We start from the raw sequence: 17,855 nt of genomic DNA on the forward strand, positions 1-17,855 counted from the left end.
CTGAAGGAAGAAGTGAAAGCTAATTGTGACTTCCTGGGCTGAACGGGAGACACAGACTGGGCATGTTTGCGGGGAGGAGCTAGTAGGTTTGTTTCTTGGGAGAGTGTAGTTTGAATTGTAAATTGTTAGTCCAAGTAGGGACACCTAGTAAACAGGTGAATTTGTGGGTGAGGGAAGTGGACAGGGGCTTGAGAATTGTGGTCTAGAGACCCGCTATCCTAGAATGCAGGCTCACTTTTATTGACAGCCCTCAGAAAAGTCATATAAGGGTTGAATGCTGGAGGAAAGTTCCTTAACTTATTTTTTTTTTTACCCAGGGAAAAACTTTATAAAGGTCCTTTCCTACGAGAAAGCCTTTTTCCACCAGACAAGCCTTTTGAGAAATTTTAATGCTGTGTGTATGCACTTATGTCCGTGTGTATCTATAAGCAGATATGTGTGTATATTTGTACTTTGTGCATAAGATCTTTCCTGTCCCCAGTCAGTTGCCCTGTAAGAAGCTGAGTGCAGAGACCGTCTTGAACTGCTCCTCCTGAGCACTGCGTCTAGTTTAATGCAAGTCCTGAAGGTAGAAGTAGAGATGTGTCCCGCTTAGCCAGCAAGTATGTAGCTTATGGCATTCCGCTTTGACTATTGGTCGATGTAATGGTAAACCTTAGAATGAATAAAGCAACAATTTAATGGGATTAGCAGATTCCATTAGCTTATTTTATAAAATCGCATAAAAACAACTCATCTAATGGTTTTAAATCCACGGGTTTGTGGTGGATTATGGTCTTTGTTGCATTGTTAGAAATTTTTTTCTTTTTTTCCTCTTTAAACAAAAGGTTGTGGCCTACACTGCATCTCGATCCTTTAAGCTCCAAAGATGCAAAATCCATGATAGTTGCAGAATGCAGCTCTGTAGACACAACGCTGAGCAGAGAGCAGGTGAGCGTTCCCACTCCACTGTTTTCTCTACTGCCAGACTTCAAATTCAATATAGGAGCTCTGTTCTCATGAGGAAATCTGGATTTCAGTGATTATTTTGGTAATAATTCTTCCCTTTAAACTATGTGTGTGTGTGTGTGTGCTGTGCATGTGTGTACCTGTGTGTATGCGGGTACATGCACCCATGTGTGTACCTGTGTGTATGTGGTGCATGCACCCATGTGTGTACCTGTGTATACCTGTGCGTATGTGGGTATATGCACCCATGTGTATACATGTGTGTACCTGTGTGTATGTGGTGCATGCACCCATGTGTATACCTGTGTATACCTGTGTGTATGTGGATGCATGTGGAGGCCAGAGATTAGAGTCAGATGTTATCCCCTATTGCTCCCCATTTTATTGTTTTGAGCCAGAGTCTCACTGAACCAGGTGCTCAGCATTTGGTTAAACTCCAGAAGCCCGCCTGTCTCTGCCATCCCACCCTATTCCTATCCCACCTCCCACTGCTGGGGTTACAGGCATATACCCCCACACCCAGCTTCTTAATGTGGGCTCCTCAGGATCTGACCTCAGATTCTCATGGAGCAAGCTGTTTATCCCCTGAGCTACCTCCCAAGTTACCCCCATTCTGTTTTTAATGACAGACATAGAAGAAGCAACCCAAATATTTTAGCATTTAGGAAGAGTATATAGTGTCAAGTAGGTATTCTTACAAAATGAAAAGTGTCTCTCTATTGGCTGCATCTTCCTTCGGCAGCTGGAAGTCTGGCTGCAGCCAGACTCCCTCTGTTACACCTGTGACATCAGGGTTAGCAACAGAGACAGTGTCCTTCTGCTGGGACAGCTGTGGCTGGCCCAGGAGCAATGAGCCCAGGCTGCTTTTCTTACTTCCGTTTTGTTTTCTTTGGAAACTGGTGTAGGAGAAGCAGCTAGACCAACACTGCCGTTCCGCAGCGACCTGCAATGCCCTCTACGTCACCCTTTTCAGCAAAATGATGGCGTGGTGAGTGGGCGTCTCCCTTGGTTCTGCTGGGGTTCATCTTGTTCGTCTTGCTGCAGTCCACTTTCTCTGTAAAGTGATGGCTGCTCAAACTAGCTTCACTGGCCTCGGATGTCCCCCCGTTTCCTGACATCACACTCACACTCACTCGGGAGACTGTGGCTCAGTGTTGAGGACGGAGTGATCAGGAGGGGTCTTCCACTGTCTGTTCTAAAGTCTAGCCAACCCTTCCTCATTTTTATGTTCCACAGTGAACATTAAATTAACTCTCAGCACATGTTCTTTGACATGGATTAAATGGTATAATAAAATAAACCCAGTGACTCCGGCAGTCCCAGAAAACTATCATTTCTCTGTATTTTTATTGAATTCCCATTATGGGTTATAGTGCAAAAATAGAGGTCATTGTTTTTATGTGCCCCAGATTCCTCACAGATATTGGCAGCCTGTATGAGATTCGGTCTGTTCTCAATTCCCACAGTGCCGGGAGAGCAGGCAACTTGGATAAAACCCTTCGTCAGTGCCTGCAGTGTCAAGATACAGTTTCCTTGTACAGACTCGTGCTCCGCTCCATCCGGGAAGCCATGCCAAGTGATGTGGATAAAGAGCTGGTGACACAGGTGAGGAACAGTGCCCCTGCTGGAGGGCAGCACCTGCCAGAGGGCAGCACCCACCAGATTATCACTGAAATTTTGCTTTCGTGGTTATTCATTGTCCCGTTCCTTGTGTTTTATATGACAGAGTTGCTCTATAGCTCTGGGTGCCCTGGGACGCAGGCTGGTCTCAAACTCACAGCCATCCTCCAGGGCCAGCCATCCAAGGGTTGGGATTATAGGTTTGCACCACCATGCTTGACTTTTACTCCTTATTAAATTAGGTTTTTTGATCATCTGTACTTGTTTTTCTTGTAGAATTCATTTTGATTTTTTTTTTTTTTTAAATTCTGTGTATAGCTGTATGTCTGTTGGGGTGCATATGTGAGTGGTGGTCCTCCAGGAGGCCAGAAGAGGGCTCTGGATGCCTTGGAACTGGAGTTACCTGTGGTTGTGAGCCTCCTAGTGTGGATGCTGGGAACTGAATGCGTGTCCCCTGAAAGAACAGCAACTGTTTTTAACCACTGAGCCATCTCCCGACTCCTCGTTTTCTTTTCCTTATTGGTCTGAAGTTCTTAAATTTTCATACTGAATGCAAATTCTGTGTCTTTTTCCTTTGTGTCTTGTCACCTGCGATGGTGTTTATTTAAATTTTCATTTTGGTAAAATGAAATTTACCAACAGTTCTGGTCTGATGTGTGTTTAAAAACTCCATTGTTTTAAATGGCCCCTGTGTAGTGTATGTTCATGTAGTTTCCGTCAAAAACACTTTATAATCTGTGTGTATGACTTTAATTCATGTGGATTCATTTTAGTTTATGTGAGAGAAAAATATCTACTTTTTATTTCTCCTTTCATTATGCGGCTATCAGACTGCTATTTTATGAAATAATGTATATTCTCTTCTGACTTGGAATGCTGCCTGGCAGATGTCAAGCTCACGTGAAATTGTGGGTCTGTTTCTAGGCTTTTCTATTCAGTTTAGCTTTTTCTCCAATGATATATTGTCTTAGAACCTTAAGACAAGCTTTCACATTTCATCGAGCAAGTTGTCTTTTTCTGTTATTTCTTGTGATTGTCTTGGCTAAGGGGTGTGTGTGTGCATGCGTGTGTCTCTGTGTGTGTCTGTGTGTGTTCGTGTGTATGTACATGTGTGTGTACCTGTGTGTGTACCTGTGTGTGTATGTGATATCTGCATGTACTTCCAGGTGTATGCGTGGGAAAACGCACTTGTCAGTTTGTACACATGTGGAGGTCAGAAGTTGACATCAGGATGACTTCTTCAGTTACTTCTCTACTTTCTTTGAGACAAAGTTTGGATAAAAAGTTAATAAATCTTAAGGAGTTTTAGAAATTCTCGGCTGTGATTTCTGAGGTGCCCTATGGTCCCTGTGTGCTCTGCTCTCTGTTTAGATTCTCTGCCTCATCAACGTTAGTCACAATGGTGTGAGTGAGTCGGAGCTGATGGAGCTCTATCCAGAGATGTCCTGGGCCTCCTTGACCTCCATTGTTCACAGTTTACACAAAATGTGTCTGCTGACTTACAGCTGTGGCTTGCTCAGGTTCCAGCATCTGCAGGTAAATATTATTTCAAACATCTTTTTAATGCAAAGGGGTTTTTTTTACTTACAAGTATCACCGTAGCATTCCATACTATATTATACCATGTTAAACGTTTCCAATGTTAGCATCAGAAGCCAAAATTCGGCGTTACACTTTAGTTTTATGTGTTGGCTTTAGATTGCATGTGAGCTTATCTGACACTAAGCATTGTCTGTTGTCTATTGCTTCAAAGGTGGTGCCAAGGGGCTTTCGTTCTAAATATCTGTTGCAAAATATTGTCTCTGTCGTTTACAATGGTGTATTGAACACTTACAATTTTACTAAAAGGAACCAGGCTCAGGGGCACATGCCAGCCATTATCCCAGTACCTGTGATGTAGATACAGAAGGATCAGGAGTTCAAGTCTAGCCTCTGCTATGTAGTCTAGCCTGGGCTGTATGAGATCATGTCTCAAACCCCACAACATTTATTAAGAGGAACTGGGTATGGTGGCACAAGCCTATAATCCTGGGAGGCTGAGGAAGGAGCTTTGTAAATCCTAGGCCAGCCTAGGCTACATAGCAAGATGCTGTGAGCCTCAAAATAAATAAATAAAACAAGAAAGTATCTTTCATGTTACATGTTACATATAGAATGTTAAAAATAGAAAGGATCGAAATTCAAGTCATAAAACACATGAAGCAAAATCAGGGAGTTTCTTCCCAGGAATGCAAACCTGAGGAGAATCAAAGGAGTTTTATAGCCCTTCCACCCAGCTCAGAAGCTGTTCTGGGCTAGCCCCATGCTGTGCAGACTTTCCAGCTTCTCACAGGGCTGTGACGAGACTGTAGAGGTCCTTGAAGGTGTCAGACTTGCTATGGGCCCACAGTTGTAACTCTTCAGAAACCGCTGACTAAGAGAATTCCTATCATATGTCTGCCGTGACTGAGCAGTATAGGAATTCTTTCACCCGAGGGTGCTTCGTCACATCCGTCACTGTAAACGTTTGTCATTCCACAGCTTTGCTCCTTTGTCACTGTCTTAGTTAAGGTTTTAATACTGTGAAGAGACACGATGACCATGGCAACTCAACACACAGGTGTGCACGTGTGTGTGTGCATGCACACACATGGGCACACACACACCAAAACAACAACAACAAAAACCTCTTCAGTGTAGCCTCAGGCATAGTTTTTAGACAAGGGCAGAAAGCAGCCACACTCTTAACCAAAATATCCCAAGAGTGTTCTCTAGGCCACATATTACATTCTTCTCTGAATCCGCTTGAGCCAGGTCCCCACAGTTCAAATCCATGCTCCTACTAGTATGGCCCATTAAACTCCATTTAGAGCTTTCAACTTCTTTTCTAATACACAGTCCCAAGGTTTGTAGTCCTCCAAACAAAGCATGGTTGGGCCTCTCACAGCAATACCCCAGTCCCTGGTACCAACTTCTGTCTCAGTTAGGGTTTCTATTGCTGTTAAGAGACACCATGACCTCAGCAACTCTTGTAAAGGAAAGCATTTAAATTAAATTGTGCTTTGAATTCTTAATTTTTATACTAAACTGAGTTTATGGCATTAGCATATCCTCAATTTAAAAATATTGTAGGGCTATTTCTACTATATAACTATAAAAGAGAATTAATAAATTGCATTTTGCAAATCCGCTGTTAGATGTACAGTGACTTAAAACAGAATCTGGTGTCCTTTTTCTTCTCTCTCCAGGCCTGGGAAACAGTGAGGCTGGAGTACATGGCAGACCCTACCCTCATCTCTTCATACAGGCAAAAGTTGATCAACTATTTCACCTCCCAGCTCAGGTATCAGAAATGTCCTCCCTGTTCTTCTGCAACACACTCTGCCTTTGAGTTCTTGTTTCTCTCTCTTAGCTTCTAAGTTAGAGTGTAAAATTCAGCCGGGTCAAGTGGCACAGGCCTTAATACCAGTTTCTAGGGAAACTGAGGCAGGAGGAATGTAGGTTTAAAGTCTGTCTGGGCTACTGAGCAAGTTCAAGTCTAGCCTAAATTGAGTGAGACCTTCCTTCCTTCCCTATCTCAAATTTAAATAAAAAAGAAACAAATAAATAACTTTAAAGGCAAGAAAGTAGTCCAGTATCTACCTAATATCAAGAAAAAAAAATGCCATTTTATGGAAATTTTCTTATGACATTGATAAAAGATCAACTTGTTACCTTTAATTTTATTCTGTTTAAATAACTAAAATATATATCATACATGTGAATGCTCTCTCTCATGCACGCACACACAAGTACATGTACCTCTGTGTATGTGTATTAGGTCCTTTGAAGGTTTTCTGCCTTGGTTTAGGAAGAGACCTTTGGCCTGTGGAGTTTGAATGCTCTGGGGCTTTTACTTTCCCAACCCCTTCAATGTTTCAGTGTTTTATTGCTTCCTCATAGTGGCCTGGGGACGAGTCCGCGCCAGAATATCAGGGGTTTGTCTCACAGTGGGAATGGTAAACGTTCCTGATATTGGCCTAGCTGAAGGTCTCCCCGTGTGGCCTCCTTTCTCCCGCAGTCAGGACAGAGTGACCTGGAGAAGTGCAGACGAGCTCCCGTGGCTTTTCCAGCAGCAAGGAAGCAAGCAGAAGCTGCACGACTGCCTCCTCAATCTCTTCGTGTCTCAGGACCTTTACAAAAGGTCCGCGGCTCCTTCTACGTCCTCTCCCCAGAGGGTGGATTTCAACAGTTAGTGGTTGTGTGCTTAACAACGCTGACAAAATGGAATTGTTTTTACATTTAAATCAGAATAGTTTCAGCAGCACCTGAAATACAGACAGTGGGTGGGGGTTCGGGGGTTTCCATGATAGTTTATAAATTATCGGGAGATCTTGTTTGTCCAGGGGGAAGTAAGTTCTGCTTTACAAAAGTCAGCTGCAATGACCCCAGGGCAATTTTGAATGGTATCCCTCTTGTTCTCCTCAGTATTACCTGCAGATGAACACGGTCACGCACACACATGCACAAGCAGGCATACGCATGCACACGCTCACACACACACACACACACACAACCGTGCAGAGGCAATCACAAGGTGGATTTGCGATGGGAGCTGATATGCTGTGCTAGTTTCTGCTATTCTGACACACACGCACGCACATTCACGTGCGTGCACGCGCGCACACACACACCCATGTAGTGGCAATCACGAGGTGGATATGCAATGGAAGCTGGTCAGCTTCGCCAGTTTCTCCTATTCTAATTCCCATCATTTAAAATGATTTCGGCATGAAATGTCTACCAGGGATTCCAGGGAATCTGCACCAGAGACTAAGCAAGATCTTAGTGACAGCTGGCAGCTTGCAAAGGCCTTCCCGCCACGCTGTGCACTCACACAGCAGGCGAGGTTGACGTCCCTTTCTGTGCAGACAATGGTGAGGGGTGGGGGGAGGTCAGACAGTCTCCTCCACGCCACAGCTGGGAGCAGTGGGACAAATTGTCACTGCGCTATGATTGCCCCTGCACAAACTGTCAACAGCTCCCTAGAAAGGAACTCCGGCATTTTTATTCGCTGTAGATTTTAAAGTACGGTTTCGTCAAGTTAACATTGTCTGTTGGAACAGAGGACACTTTGCCGAGTTGCTGAGTTACTGGCAGTTCGTTGGCAAAGACAAAGGTGCCATGGCGGCCGAGTACTTTGAGTCCCTGAAGCAGTATGGGAACTGCGAAGGCGAGGAGAACATGCTGTGCCTGGCTGACTTGTATGAAACCCTTGGCCGGTTTCTAAAGGATCTCGGCCTTCTCAGCCAGGTAACCTCAGTGATTCAGAGGCAGGATGACTCTCCCTGTTTCCTTGTTTATATGTCTCTTCTTCCCAGCCGTTTTCTTTCTGGTGGGGTTTCTGTGGGGTTTGATTAGCCCTTTAATTGCCGCGTCGATCAGCCTCTGTCCTTTGTTCCCAGGCTGTGGTGCCCTTACAGAGATCCCTAGAGATTCGGGAGACCGCGTTAGATCCTGACCACCCGAGAGTAGCCCAGTCCCTCCACCAACTGGCCAGTGTGTACGTCCAGTGGAAGAAGTTTGGGGATGCAGAGCAGCTTTATAAACAGGCCTTGGAGATCTCGGAAAACGCTTACGGCGTCGACCATCCACATGCTGCCCGGGAGCTCGAGGCACTCGCAGCCTTGTACCATAAACAAAATAAGTAAGTCTTCCGTGCCTCACATGCTGACGTCATGGAGGGGGCGGGTGTTTCTAATGCAGGAACTTGCTTTGGGGCCCTTTATCCCATGCATGGTGTTCAGGTGGCATTTTCTGGTCTTCCTGGGATACAGAAAGAAAATTAGAATCCCCGGGTCTCTGGTTTTGGATTTTCATTGAAGATGCATGAGGGATAGAGCGTGAGTGTGGAAGTAATGTCGTTTGAGGTTTGAACTCCGACTCTTCCACCAGCCATCACTGTAAAGCTGAGCACATCACCACTTCAGGGACCATGAGCCATTGCCTGGTGGCCAAGTCCAGTTTGGCAAGAAGGTTTTATCGACTCCCAGACACATTTTTTTATTTAGGTTTTATCTGTGGTCGACTCTGTGGTTTCCTTAGTTTTGGCAGAGGCCGCGTGCTCACAAAGCCTAAACTATCAACCACAGATCCTTTATAGGAAATGTTGGCTGGAGAAAGTATAATAAAAAGGCTGTCAAAGTGAGGGTATACGTCAGCAGTAGAGCATCTGCCTAGCTTGTGTGTGTCCCCAGGTGTGATCCCTGATGCCATTTGAGTAAGACAATAATACACTTTTGTAAGGCTTTTCTACCTACAAGGCACCTGCTGAGTGGCCTCTCTTCCTCTCTCAGAAATCCTTTCTCTTCCCCCACCATTGGAGGGGCTTTCTGGAAATTTTTCTTTTGAACTTCTGTAAGTATGGCTTTATACTCTAACTTTGTCTGGAGTTTTGCATCTATAGCTAACCAAAAATTAGCCTGTCCAGGTAAAAGGTGCTCACTGTAAACCTAAGTTTGAGATTTTTCAGTGATTTAGACTGCTAGAGATTCAGACTGCATTAAATCAGTTTAAAACATTTCAATGTGAGCCTTATAGAGGACTCTGTGGGTTTCCTCATAGATTTTGAACTGCACGAGCTGCCACTAGACTCCTGTTGTTTTAACTATTGAAACCACCCCAGGCTGTACCAGAGTGTTTTCTGTCTCCCTGAATCATGACTATGCTCTTGGAATGCTCTTTTCCCTGACTCACCATTTTCCCTCTCCCCCTCCTCCCTCTCGTTTTTTTTTTTTTTAAAGATATGAACAAGCTGAACATTTTAGGAAAAAATCCGTTATAATCCGTCAGCAAGCCACAAGGAGAAAAGGCGGCCTGGTAATGAGACTGCGTCCTTGTTGTCCTTTGAACCCGAGGGGAGGATGAGACGGGAACTCATGAGTGCGCACACCTCGCGCTGGAGAGCTTCAGGTGTCCACAAGCGAGGTGTCCACAAGCTTCAGGTGTCCACAGGCGAGGCCCTGACTGGCTGTGTCCTCTTATTTCTAAGCACATATTGAGAGTGGTGCTGGTGAACAGCCCAACCCTCAGTCGGGCTTTTAAGTTAGAAAGCTCAGCTGAAGGTAGACTCTGGGAGGTGCTGTTCAAGCTACTTTGACTCTTTTTTACAAAGTTAGGGAAGGAAATAGAAGTTCAGCATCTTCTGTGAAATTCAAATGAGAAAACTGTTTCCCATAAGCAAACAATGTTTTAAATGTTTCTAGGTTGCTGATAGAAACCTAAATATAGCATGTTTGGCTTAAAGTTCTCTGTTCCTGGGCCTAAGGAGATAGTCAGTGAGCAAAATGTTTGCTGCACCAACATGATGACCTGTGCTGGATTCCCAACCCTCACATTAATGAAATCAAAGGCAGGCCTGCTGGCATTCCTGTAATCCCAGCACTGTGGAGGTAGACACCGGGGAATCACTGTCACTCTCCTAGCCTAGTTGGTGATCCCAGGTCCCGGTGAGTGACACCATTTCTAAATATAAGGTGGGCAGAAACTGGGAGTCAACACCGAGGACCTGCCATAGCTGACAGCTGGCTTCTGCCTGCACGCTGTGCACACAAGCACGGTTATTGCAAACTGCAAGGACCTGATGTTTGTATCTGTAGCACCAGAGTTGGTAAAGATCAGCGAGCTGTTTCTAGTCTTTTCTGAAGTGCTTTGACATATCCCATACTAAAATAATCTCATAAAGTTGAATGAATTTGTGAACAAGATTCCGTGTAGAAATAAATACACGTGCTACTTAAAATAGCTGCCATCAAGACGAAAGAGAAAGTTGTTAGGACACCAGTAGATACTTCCAGAATGAAGGTTGGTGCTCAGTGGTTACGCTTTTGTGTTGCAGTACGGGTTTGCCCTGCTCCGCAGACGGGCTCTGCAGTTAGAAGAGCTCACGCTAGGCCAGGAGAAGCCTGAGAATGCCCGCACCCTCAACGAACTGGGTGTCCTCTACTACCTTCAAAACAACCTCGAGTGAGTACCAGGGCATTCGGAGATTAAGTACTCACTGTGGCTCTTTGGTACAAAGCTGTTTTACATGTCAATCAAATCCAAAGTTAGGGGAAACAAAGATTTAGAAAAGAGCTCTGCCAGCTTCCTGTTTGATGGTTTTTCCTTTCCATGGAGTCTCTGAGCCTCAGGGTTATTCTGCAGCTCCCCTGGTGTGGCCTTTGTGCTTGTGAAAAGTGGGTGCTCATATATGAGATCTCAGAGGCAACTCCAAACTGTTAGGGCCATGGTAGAAACTGTGGCCGGCTACTGTATTACCCTTTAATTCACGTGAACAGAAGAGCCTCCACATACCTCCACCTCCAGTGTCTGAAAGCCACGTGTGTATAGGTCTCTTCAGCTGTCAGAAACAGCCAGCAAATTTGAAACTTCAGAAAAGTGCAACTCTCATCTGATGCCACACTAATTCAGAATCATTTATGATAAAGGGGTATTTATTTAGGAGTAGACTCACAGATCATAGTCCTAGACTATAGTCCTCTGCACAAATGGGGAACAAGAACCATGGGGAACAGGAACAGTCTAGCAGCCAGAAGGGAGATCTGGAAGGCAGAAAGCGAGTGCAGGCTTTACAGCTACATTTATAGTGTAAGAGACCACGCCCAAGCAGGCTGGTATCTTAAAGGCTATTGGCAGCAGGAGTTCCCACAGCATTCATCCACTTCACTTAAGTTCTGTTTACTAACAGGTTTTGTTTTGTTGGTACTAACTCCTAAGGAAAAGGAAGGGATGCCAACGCCTTTCATTGGCACAGGTCTGATCACTATGAAGGTCTTAGGTTCCCAAAAATAGCTGTGGGATTTTCTGGGAGAAGTGGATGGTGAACTGATGCCTCATGGAAAACAAAGGGTGGGGGGAAGGTAAAGGGCTGGACTTGGCCTGACTCCTTCACTTTGGTGTGTCTAGGGAGAAACAGGTTTCTGTCCTCCACATCACTAGGGCTTAGGACGCCTAGAGAAGAAATTGTTTAAGGCATTTGGGGGTTTGTTGCAGAACGGCAGAGCAGTTTCTGAAGCGTTCCTTGGAGATGAGGGAGCGGCTTCTGGGGCCAGATCACCCAGACTGTGCCCAGTCCCTGAATAACTTGGCGGCTCTTTACAACGAAAAGAAGCAGTATGATAAAGCCCAGGCGCTCTACGAGCGAGCCCTGGACATCCGCAGACGAGCCTTGGCGCCCGACCACCCTTCTCTGGCCTACACAGTGAAGCATCTCGCTATCTTGTATAAGAAAACAGTAAGTCCGCCCCACCATGCCTGCATGCTTTATAATGTACCAGAGAAGCCATGACTGCTCGAGCTAGTTAGTTTGTCCCGATGGGAGGTTATTTCAGGTGAGCTTTTTAAAACAACGTTGTTTAATTTCTAGCAGATTGAGAATGTGAAGGTTTCTATTGTTTCAGATTTAATTCAATTAAGATACTGATTTAGTTTTCGGAAAATACATTCCAACTACAAATCCACCAACATTGTAGATGAGTTCCTTTCAAATACAAACTGTTTTATCAACATTATGAATGTGATCTCTTTTTATATTACATCTCAGGAATTTTCAAACCCACTAACTGTACTTGCTATTAACAAAAACACACCAAATGGCCAGCGGCCAAGGCTGCAGACAGTGCCTTATTATTTATTTATTTATTTTTACAAAATTTTTGTTTTATTTCAATCCTCTCTGATTTTATCAACAATTAAATATCAGCTCTTTGCCTTGGGGGTAAAGTTTGGGTTCTTGTATCTGTGCAAAACAAAAGTTGGCCACAGTCTGCTCTGAGTGGTGCAGTGGCAGAGCGGTTGGCTCTCTTAAGAATTGGGTGGCTCCCTTGCTGGTGGCCCCGGCACCGAAGCTCATGTAGTGAGCTAATGCGCTGTCTCTCAGGCCAGCTTCTGTGGCTGAGAAATCCCAGGAAACCCCAGAGGGGACTTGGCAGTTGGGAAGTGGTTTTATTTTGATGCCTCCATGAGTTAAGTACAGTAACAGATCTACGCCTTTGGGCTTTTCTCCCACCGCAAACACTAAAGAGTAAACAGAGCGTTTTCCAAGTTATCAGACAATGGCTGAGTTCCCAACAGCTCCATTTGGTCTATTGGGTTTTCAGCTGTAGAAGGTGCTTCTGCATCTTTGTTTGATGCATTTATTTCTGGGGAGAGCTCTGGTCAGACAGTATCTATTATAGCTCTCATATTGTTAGATTACGTTCTTGTTTTTCAGGGAAGAGTTGACAAAGCTGTACCTTTGTATGAATTGGCTGTTGAAATTCGGCAGAAATCCTTTGGCTCAAAGCACCCCAGTGTCGCTACTGCCTTGGTGAACTTGGCAGTCCTTCACAGCCAAATGGTAAGCATCTACATTTTCAGCTGTTTACAAATGAATGATCTGAAGGTAATATATATATATGCGAGTTAATGGCACAGTAAAGAAAATAATGCTTTTTACCATTTAATGCTTCTCTTTTAAATACCTCAAACATTACTGAAGTTAGAATTGTAAGCTGGTCTCAGCTAAACACCAGCTGACTGCTGGGTTCAGGTTTGCTTTTCACCTTCTGGGGACCCCTGTCACCCACAGGACAGTCTCTGAGCATCTGCCTAAGTACCTGCTGGGTCACGAGCAGGCTTGTGCTTACATCACGGATTCAGGTTAATTGGTACCAGGACTTAAATGAGTTTTGACTTTCTTGTGTACCGATTCTCCAGTTAAAACTGGTCATAAAATAATGCTTACTTGCATCTCATAGGAGGATATTAAGATTTTTAAAATGCTGACCAAAGTAGGTCAGCTCAGTATAGAATACATTAATAGTAATTTCATAAACAGTATGTTTAAGCGAGCACTATTTTTTTTAATAAGAAAAAGCACAGTGAAGCCCTGCCACTTTATGAAAGAGCACTGAAGATCTATGAAGATAGCTTGGGGCGGATGCATCCTCGGGTTGGAGAAACATTAAAAAACTTAGCTGTGCTCAGGTAAGAACTTTCCTGGCTTCTCATTTATCCCAGTTCTTGAATAGTTTTGACTTGTCACAGGACAGCATGAAATATTCATTGCTGAGAAGTCTTTCTTGGAGAGAGAACTAGTTGTTTTGGTCTCATGTAGCTTTAGATACTCAAGTGATACTCAGAATCAGGGTGAGGTGGGCTTACTTTTCGTGTATCGTGGCCACTAGTGAAGATGGCTTATCCGGCTACTGCCTCTGGCCTGATAGGGCCACTTACGTCAGAGCTGATGAGGTAAGTGTGCTGAGTTTAGCTCACTCCTGTGTGTTCACCTCGGGACACAGATGACAACAACACTTGTTACCATTACACCATTACAACATGATTTTAATGGTGCACATACAAGAGACAGAATTCCCCAGTGTAGATATAGGTGAGTTTGGGAACTCTGGCTAACTGGTCTACCTGAGTGAACACGCATGCATACACGAGGAGAAAGAAAGTGCAATGGGAATGGGAAATTATTTGCAATGTAGTTTTCTGTGTCTAGGATGGCTATTTAGAAAGGAGAGCTGCTTCCTGATAATAAGCCTATTTCTTGTGTCTTTTTCTTTGAAAGCTATGAAGAAGGGAATTTTGAAAAGGCTGCTGAACTGTACAAAAGGGCAATGGAGATAAAAGAAGCAGAGGCATCACTTCTGGGTGGAAAAGCTCCTTCAAGGCAGTCGTCAAGTGGGGACACGTTTATCTTTAAAGCAACTCATTCACCTAATATTTTCCTTCCCCAAGGACAAAGGTAACAGCTCCAGTTTTCTGCAGGAATACCTCAGGATAAAACAGACATCTGGAGCGTTTGAATTCAAAACAGTATTTTTAAAGAAAATCATTTTTCCTACTTATTTAACTGGTATTTGTATGAGGTTGTATTGAATTATAATGAATTATTGTGTCCGATTTGATTAAAGAATCCATTTCCCATGGGATGAGATCCAGGGTGTAGAAATCAGCACTCTAATGACTTGAGGAGTGGGTTGTCTCTGAACAAGAGCTGGCAGGAGCCCGGGGTTTAGGAATTCCATGATTAGCCTGCCTGCCAGTCACTGGTGGTGTCCCCAGCAGGGCTCTGACCCTGTCCTCTACCTCAAACAATGCCCAAGGGCTAAAGGGATATTTATGAAAGATCTGAACAGTCTTCAGAGAAACCAACTAGGTGGGAATTCTTGTTTTTCTTTTTCTGGGTTTGTGAGAATATGCACACACATGTACCTGTACATGTGGAGATCAGAGGTCAGCCTTGTTTTTTTTGTTGTTTTTTGTTTTTGAGACAGTGTCTCAGTGACCTGGTGCTCGCTCACTTAGCTAGGCGGACTGGCCTGCCTGAATCCTGGTAACCTAACCACCTGTCTCCACCTCCCGAGACAGGACTACATTCCTCCATCCCTATGCCCAGCTTTCTAAAGGGGATTCTGGTATTGAACTTAGGTCCTTATGCTCCCATGGCAAACGCTTCACCAACTGAGTATCTCCCCAGCCTCTTACTGGGTGTGTGGGTCTGTGCAGCTCAGGTTGATCATCCCTCCTTGGCCTCCTGGGTGCTGGGATCACAAGTGCATGCCTGGCTTTGCTTTCCAGTCTTCCTTTCTGCTAAGCTGCTTTAGTCAGCCCTTGCTTTCTGCGCTGTCTCCAGGGAAGCTTAGCAATGTGCCGCACTGCCGTGTCTGAGGGCAACCACAGGCTCTGTACCACTCTGATCTCACTGTGGCACAGGCCAGGCCCGACTCCCAGCTGCTCACAGGCCTCGGAGTTCTCAAGGACAGACAGGGCCAGCTTAGAGTGAGTTCAAGGCCAGCCTGGGCAACTTAGTGAGACCTTGTCACAAAATAAAAAAGTAGAGCTGGGGACATAGTGGTGGCATGCATCAGACCCTGAGTGTAGTCCTCAACACACAAAAAGAAGTCATGACAGTTCTCTTTCCTTAAGTGGTCTAAATCAATCTTGCTATACCTCAGTCAATTAGCTGTCACTTTTATACTGAAATTAAATATTTTTATAGATTTTTATAAATATTGCCACATTAGTTTTTATTTGTATATTTATAGTAAAATTTTCATCAATTAAAAATTTTGTAAGATCTCAATATGTATTATTATGAAGATGACACAGAAATTGTATTCCATTGTTTTAAAATAAAAGTACAATTGCTAATTTCTCTTTTTTGCACTCTGTACTAAAGGGCTACACTTTGCACAATTATTTAAAAATAAACATTGAACATGTTTTAGCAGACTTGAATATTGGCCAAGTTTACTTGGTACTTTGATCAAGTTGAAGAACTGTGGTGAGCGCAGGCTGGGCCAGCGCCATTGCCATCCAGAACTGACAGTCAGACTGCAAGGCTCGCCCTGAGCCACTAAGAGGCAGCCTGAGAGCTAGGTGGCCAGGTGACTCCTGAGCCTGTGAGCTTCAGAAGCACCACTAAAATCTAGACACCATTATGGCGACTTAAACTAGACAGGGATGCACAGAAAAGGCTCAAGGTTCAGGAGGAAAAAGCTAAAATATAAGTATGACTTATCTTTTGTGGTTTGCCCCTGTGAAAGGTGAAAATAATTGAATTCACAGATATTGATCTTAAAACTAATTTATCAAAGCTTAAAATCTGATTATTTCATGATTTATTTAATACACTAAAAGTATCATATTTACCACCTTCAAACAACTTCAGTAATCTGTGATCAGTACTCTAAAAGAATCTTCAAAAAAGCATAATATCCTTTGATCTTCCAAAGTTTAGATTTGATAACTCTGAAGTGTTGGGGCTGGAGAGATGGCCTAGTGGGTAAGAGCGCTGACTACTCTTCCAAAGGCCTGGGGTTCAATTCCCAGCATCCACATGGCAGCTCACAGCTATCTGTAACTCCAATTTCAGGGGATCTGACACCTTCACACCAATGCAAATAAAAAATTAAAGAAATTTTTAAAAAACCTAAAGTGACTTTATGGAACACATTATAACTGAGGTGGTCACTCATATATATATTTCAAATTAAGTATGTAATAAAATTATTTTATCTACTATTTTTATCTCATTATTTACTAGCAATATTTTTTGCTTTCATGAGAATGCCTAAGATAAAACTACAACAAACATTTGTGTAGATCTGCAATCTGAACAGTAAGATTATGTTCACACTAACATAGATGTGAGTCTCGGATCATGTTCACACTAACATATTTGATTCACAGATCACACTAACATACATGTGAGTCTCGGATCATGTTCACACTAACATATTTGATTCACAGATTCACACTAACATACATGTGAGTCTCGGATCATGTTCACACTAACGTATTTGATTCACAGATCACACTAACATAGATGTGAGTCTCGGATCATGTCATTAACATACACCTCCACAGCAATGGTAATTTTCAGACCAGTCCCTCATAAACAATTGGTAGGAACCAAGTTTTGCTATAACTTATCCTCAGTACTTTACAGAAAGGGAAACAGGAAAAGCAAAACTGTGATCTGAGGCAATCAAAGCTTCTCTGACAAAGTCTCAGAGCTACTGCCTTTTCCTTTTGGCTCACATTTGTGGGTGTCAGCGAGTATTTTCATGAGAAAATACCAAAACCTGAGCGGAACCACAGATTACCATTCTACTAACAACAAGAAACAAAGTGATAAACGGCTTTACTACGTCCAGACTCTGGGTGTTAAGACGATACTGGGACCGCTCGCCTGTCTCATTAGGATTCAGAGTATTTACAAATCTGGCCAAACCTCTGTGGTAATTCACAATTCACTGTGTTAATTCTCATCCACTGCCTGCTACCCCTCTTAAGTATCTGTGGCTACAGATATGGGATGAACAATATGGGATCAATTGGTGCCTACTGCTGTATTTTATTTTTACTTATTTTTGAGATGATAATCCAGTAGTTTCTAATGAAAGGTATTAGCAAAGTGAGACACATTAGAATCTGGTGCAGCCTAAGAAGCAGAAAGAGCAGATCTGTAGGAGATGGCGGGTGCTATGCTAGGCACTGTGCCTTAACCAAACCTGAAAGCTAAACAATTTCAAGTTAACCTTAGAGAATTCATGGGCCACTATTTCTAAATATTCTGAAAATAAATTTCATTTTAAAAATTTAAAACATGTCTAGCAATTTGAAAAGTTATTCTCCAATCTAATATGCTAAGTTCTGTGAAAATATTTATAAAAATTTACCAAGGTAATATAAATGTTAAGTTTCAAAGTTAGCCATACTCTCTTCCTGACTTCACAATAAACATGAAAAAAATCACATTTAGTCCTAGAATC

The 17,855-nt window shown here is 43.4% G+C and overlaps 1 protein-coding gene across 2 annotated transcripts in view; it reads left to right on the forward strand.

Moving 5' to 3' along the window:
- Nphp3 (nephrocystin 3) overlaps window positions 1-15,731 on the forward strand; it is a 35,430-nt gene extending 19,699 nt beyond the window's left edge. For both annotated transcript variants that reach the window (XM_050139516.1, XM_050139517.1), the window contains exons 14-27: window positions 828-930; window positions 1,854-1,936; window positions 2,415-2,553; window positions 3,940-4,104; window positions 5,796-5,890; window positions 6,608-6,730; window positions 7,653-7,839; window positions 7,992-8,233; window positions 9,330-9,405; window positions 10,424-10,551; window positions 11,581-11,821; window positions 12,800-12,925; window positions 13,439-13,554; window positions 14,144-15,731. In XM_050139516.1, the coding sequence (XP_049995473.1) occupies window positions 828-930; window positions 1,854-1,936; window positions 2,415-2,553; window positions 3,940-4,104; window positions 5,796-5,890; window positions 6,608-6,730; window positions 7,653-7,839; window positions 7,992-8,233; window positions 9,330-9,405; window positions 10,424-10,551; window positions 11,581-11,821; window positions 12,800-12,925; window positions 13,439-13,554; window positions 14,144-14,324 (2,005 nt within the window). In that variant the 3' untranslated portion in view covers window positions 14,325-15,731. The remainder of the gene's footprint in view (window positions 1-827; window positions 931-1,853; window positions 1,937-2,414; window positions 2,554-3,939; window positions 4,105-5,795; window positions 5,891-6,607; window positions 6,731-7,652; window positions 7,840-7,991; window positions 8,234-9,329; window positions 9,406-10,423; window positions 10,552-11,580; window positions 11,822-12,799; window positions 12,926-13,438; window positions 13,555-14,143) is intronic.
- Window positions 15,732-17,855: the final 2,124 nt, after the last annotated feature.

The sequence above is a fragment of the Alexandromys fortis genome, unplaced genomic scaffold (genome assembly GCF_014885135.2).
Source record: "Alexandromys fortis isolate MF-2015 unplaced genomic scaffold, M_Fortis_MF-2015_v1.1 scaffold_36, whole genome shotgun sequence".
In the NCBI taxonomy this organism is placed as follows: Eukaryota; Metazoa; Chordata; class Mammalia; order Rodentia; family Cricetidae; genus Alexandromys; species Alexandromys fortis.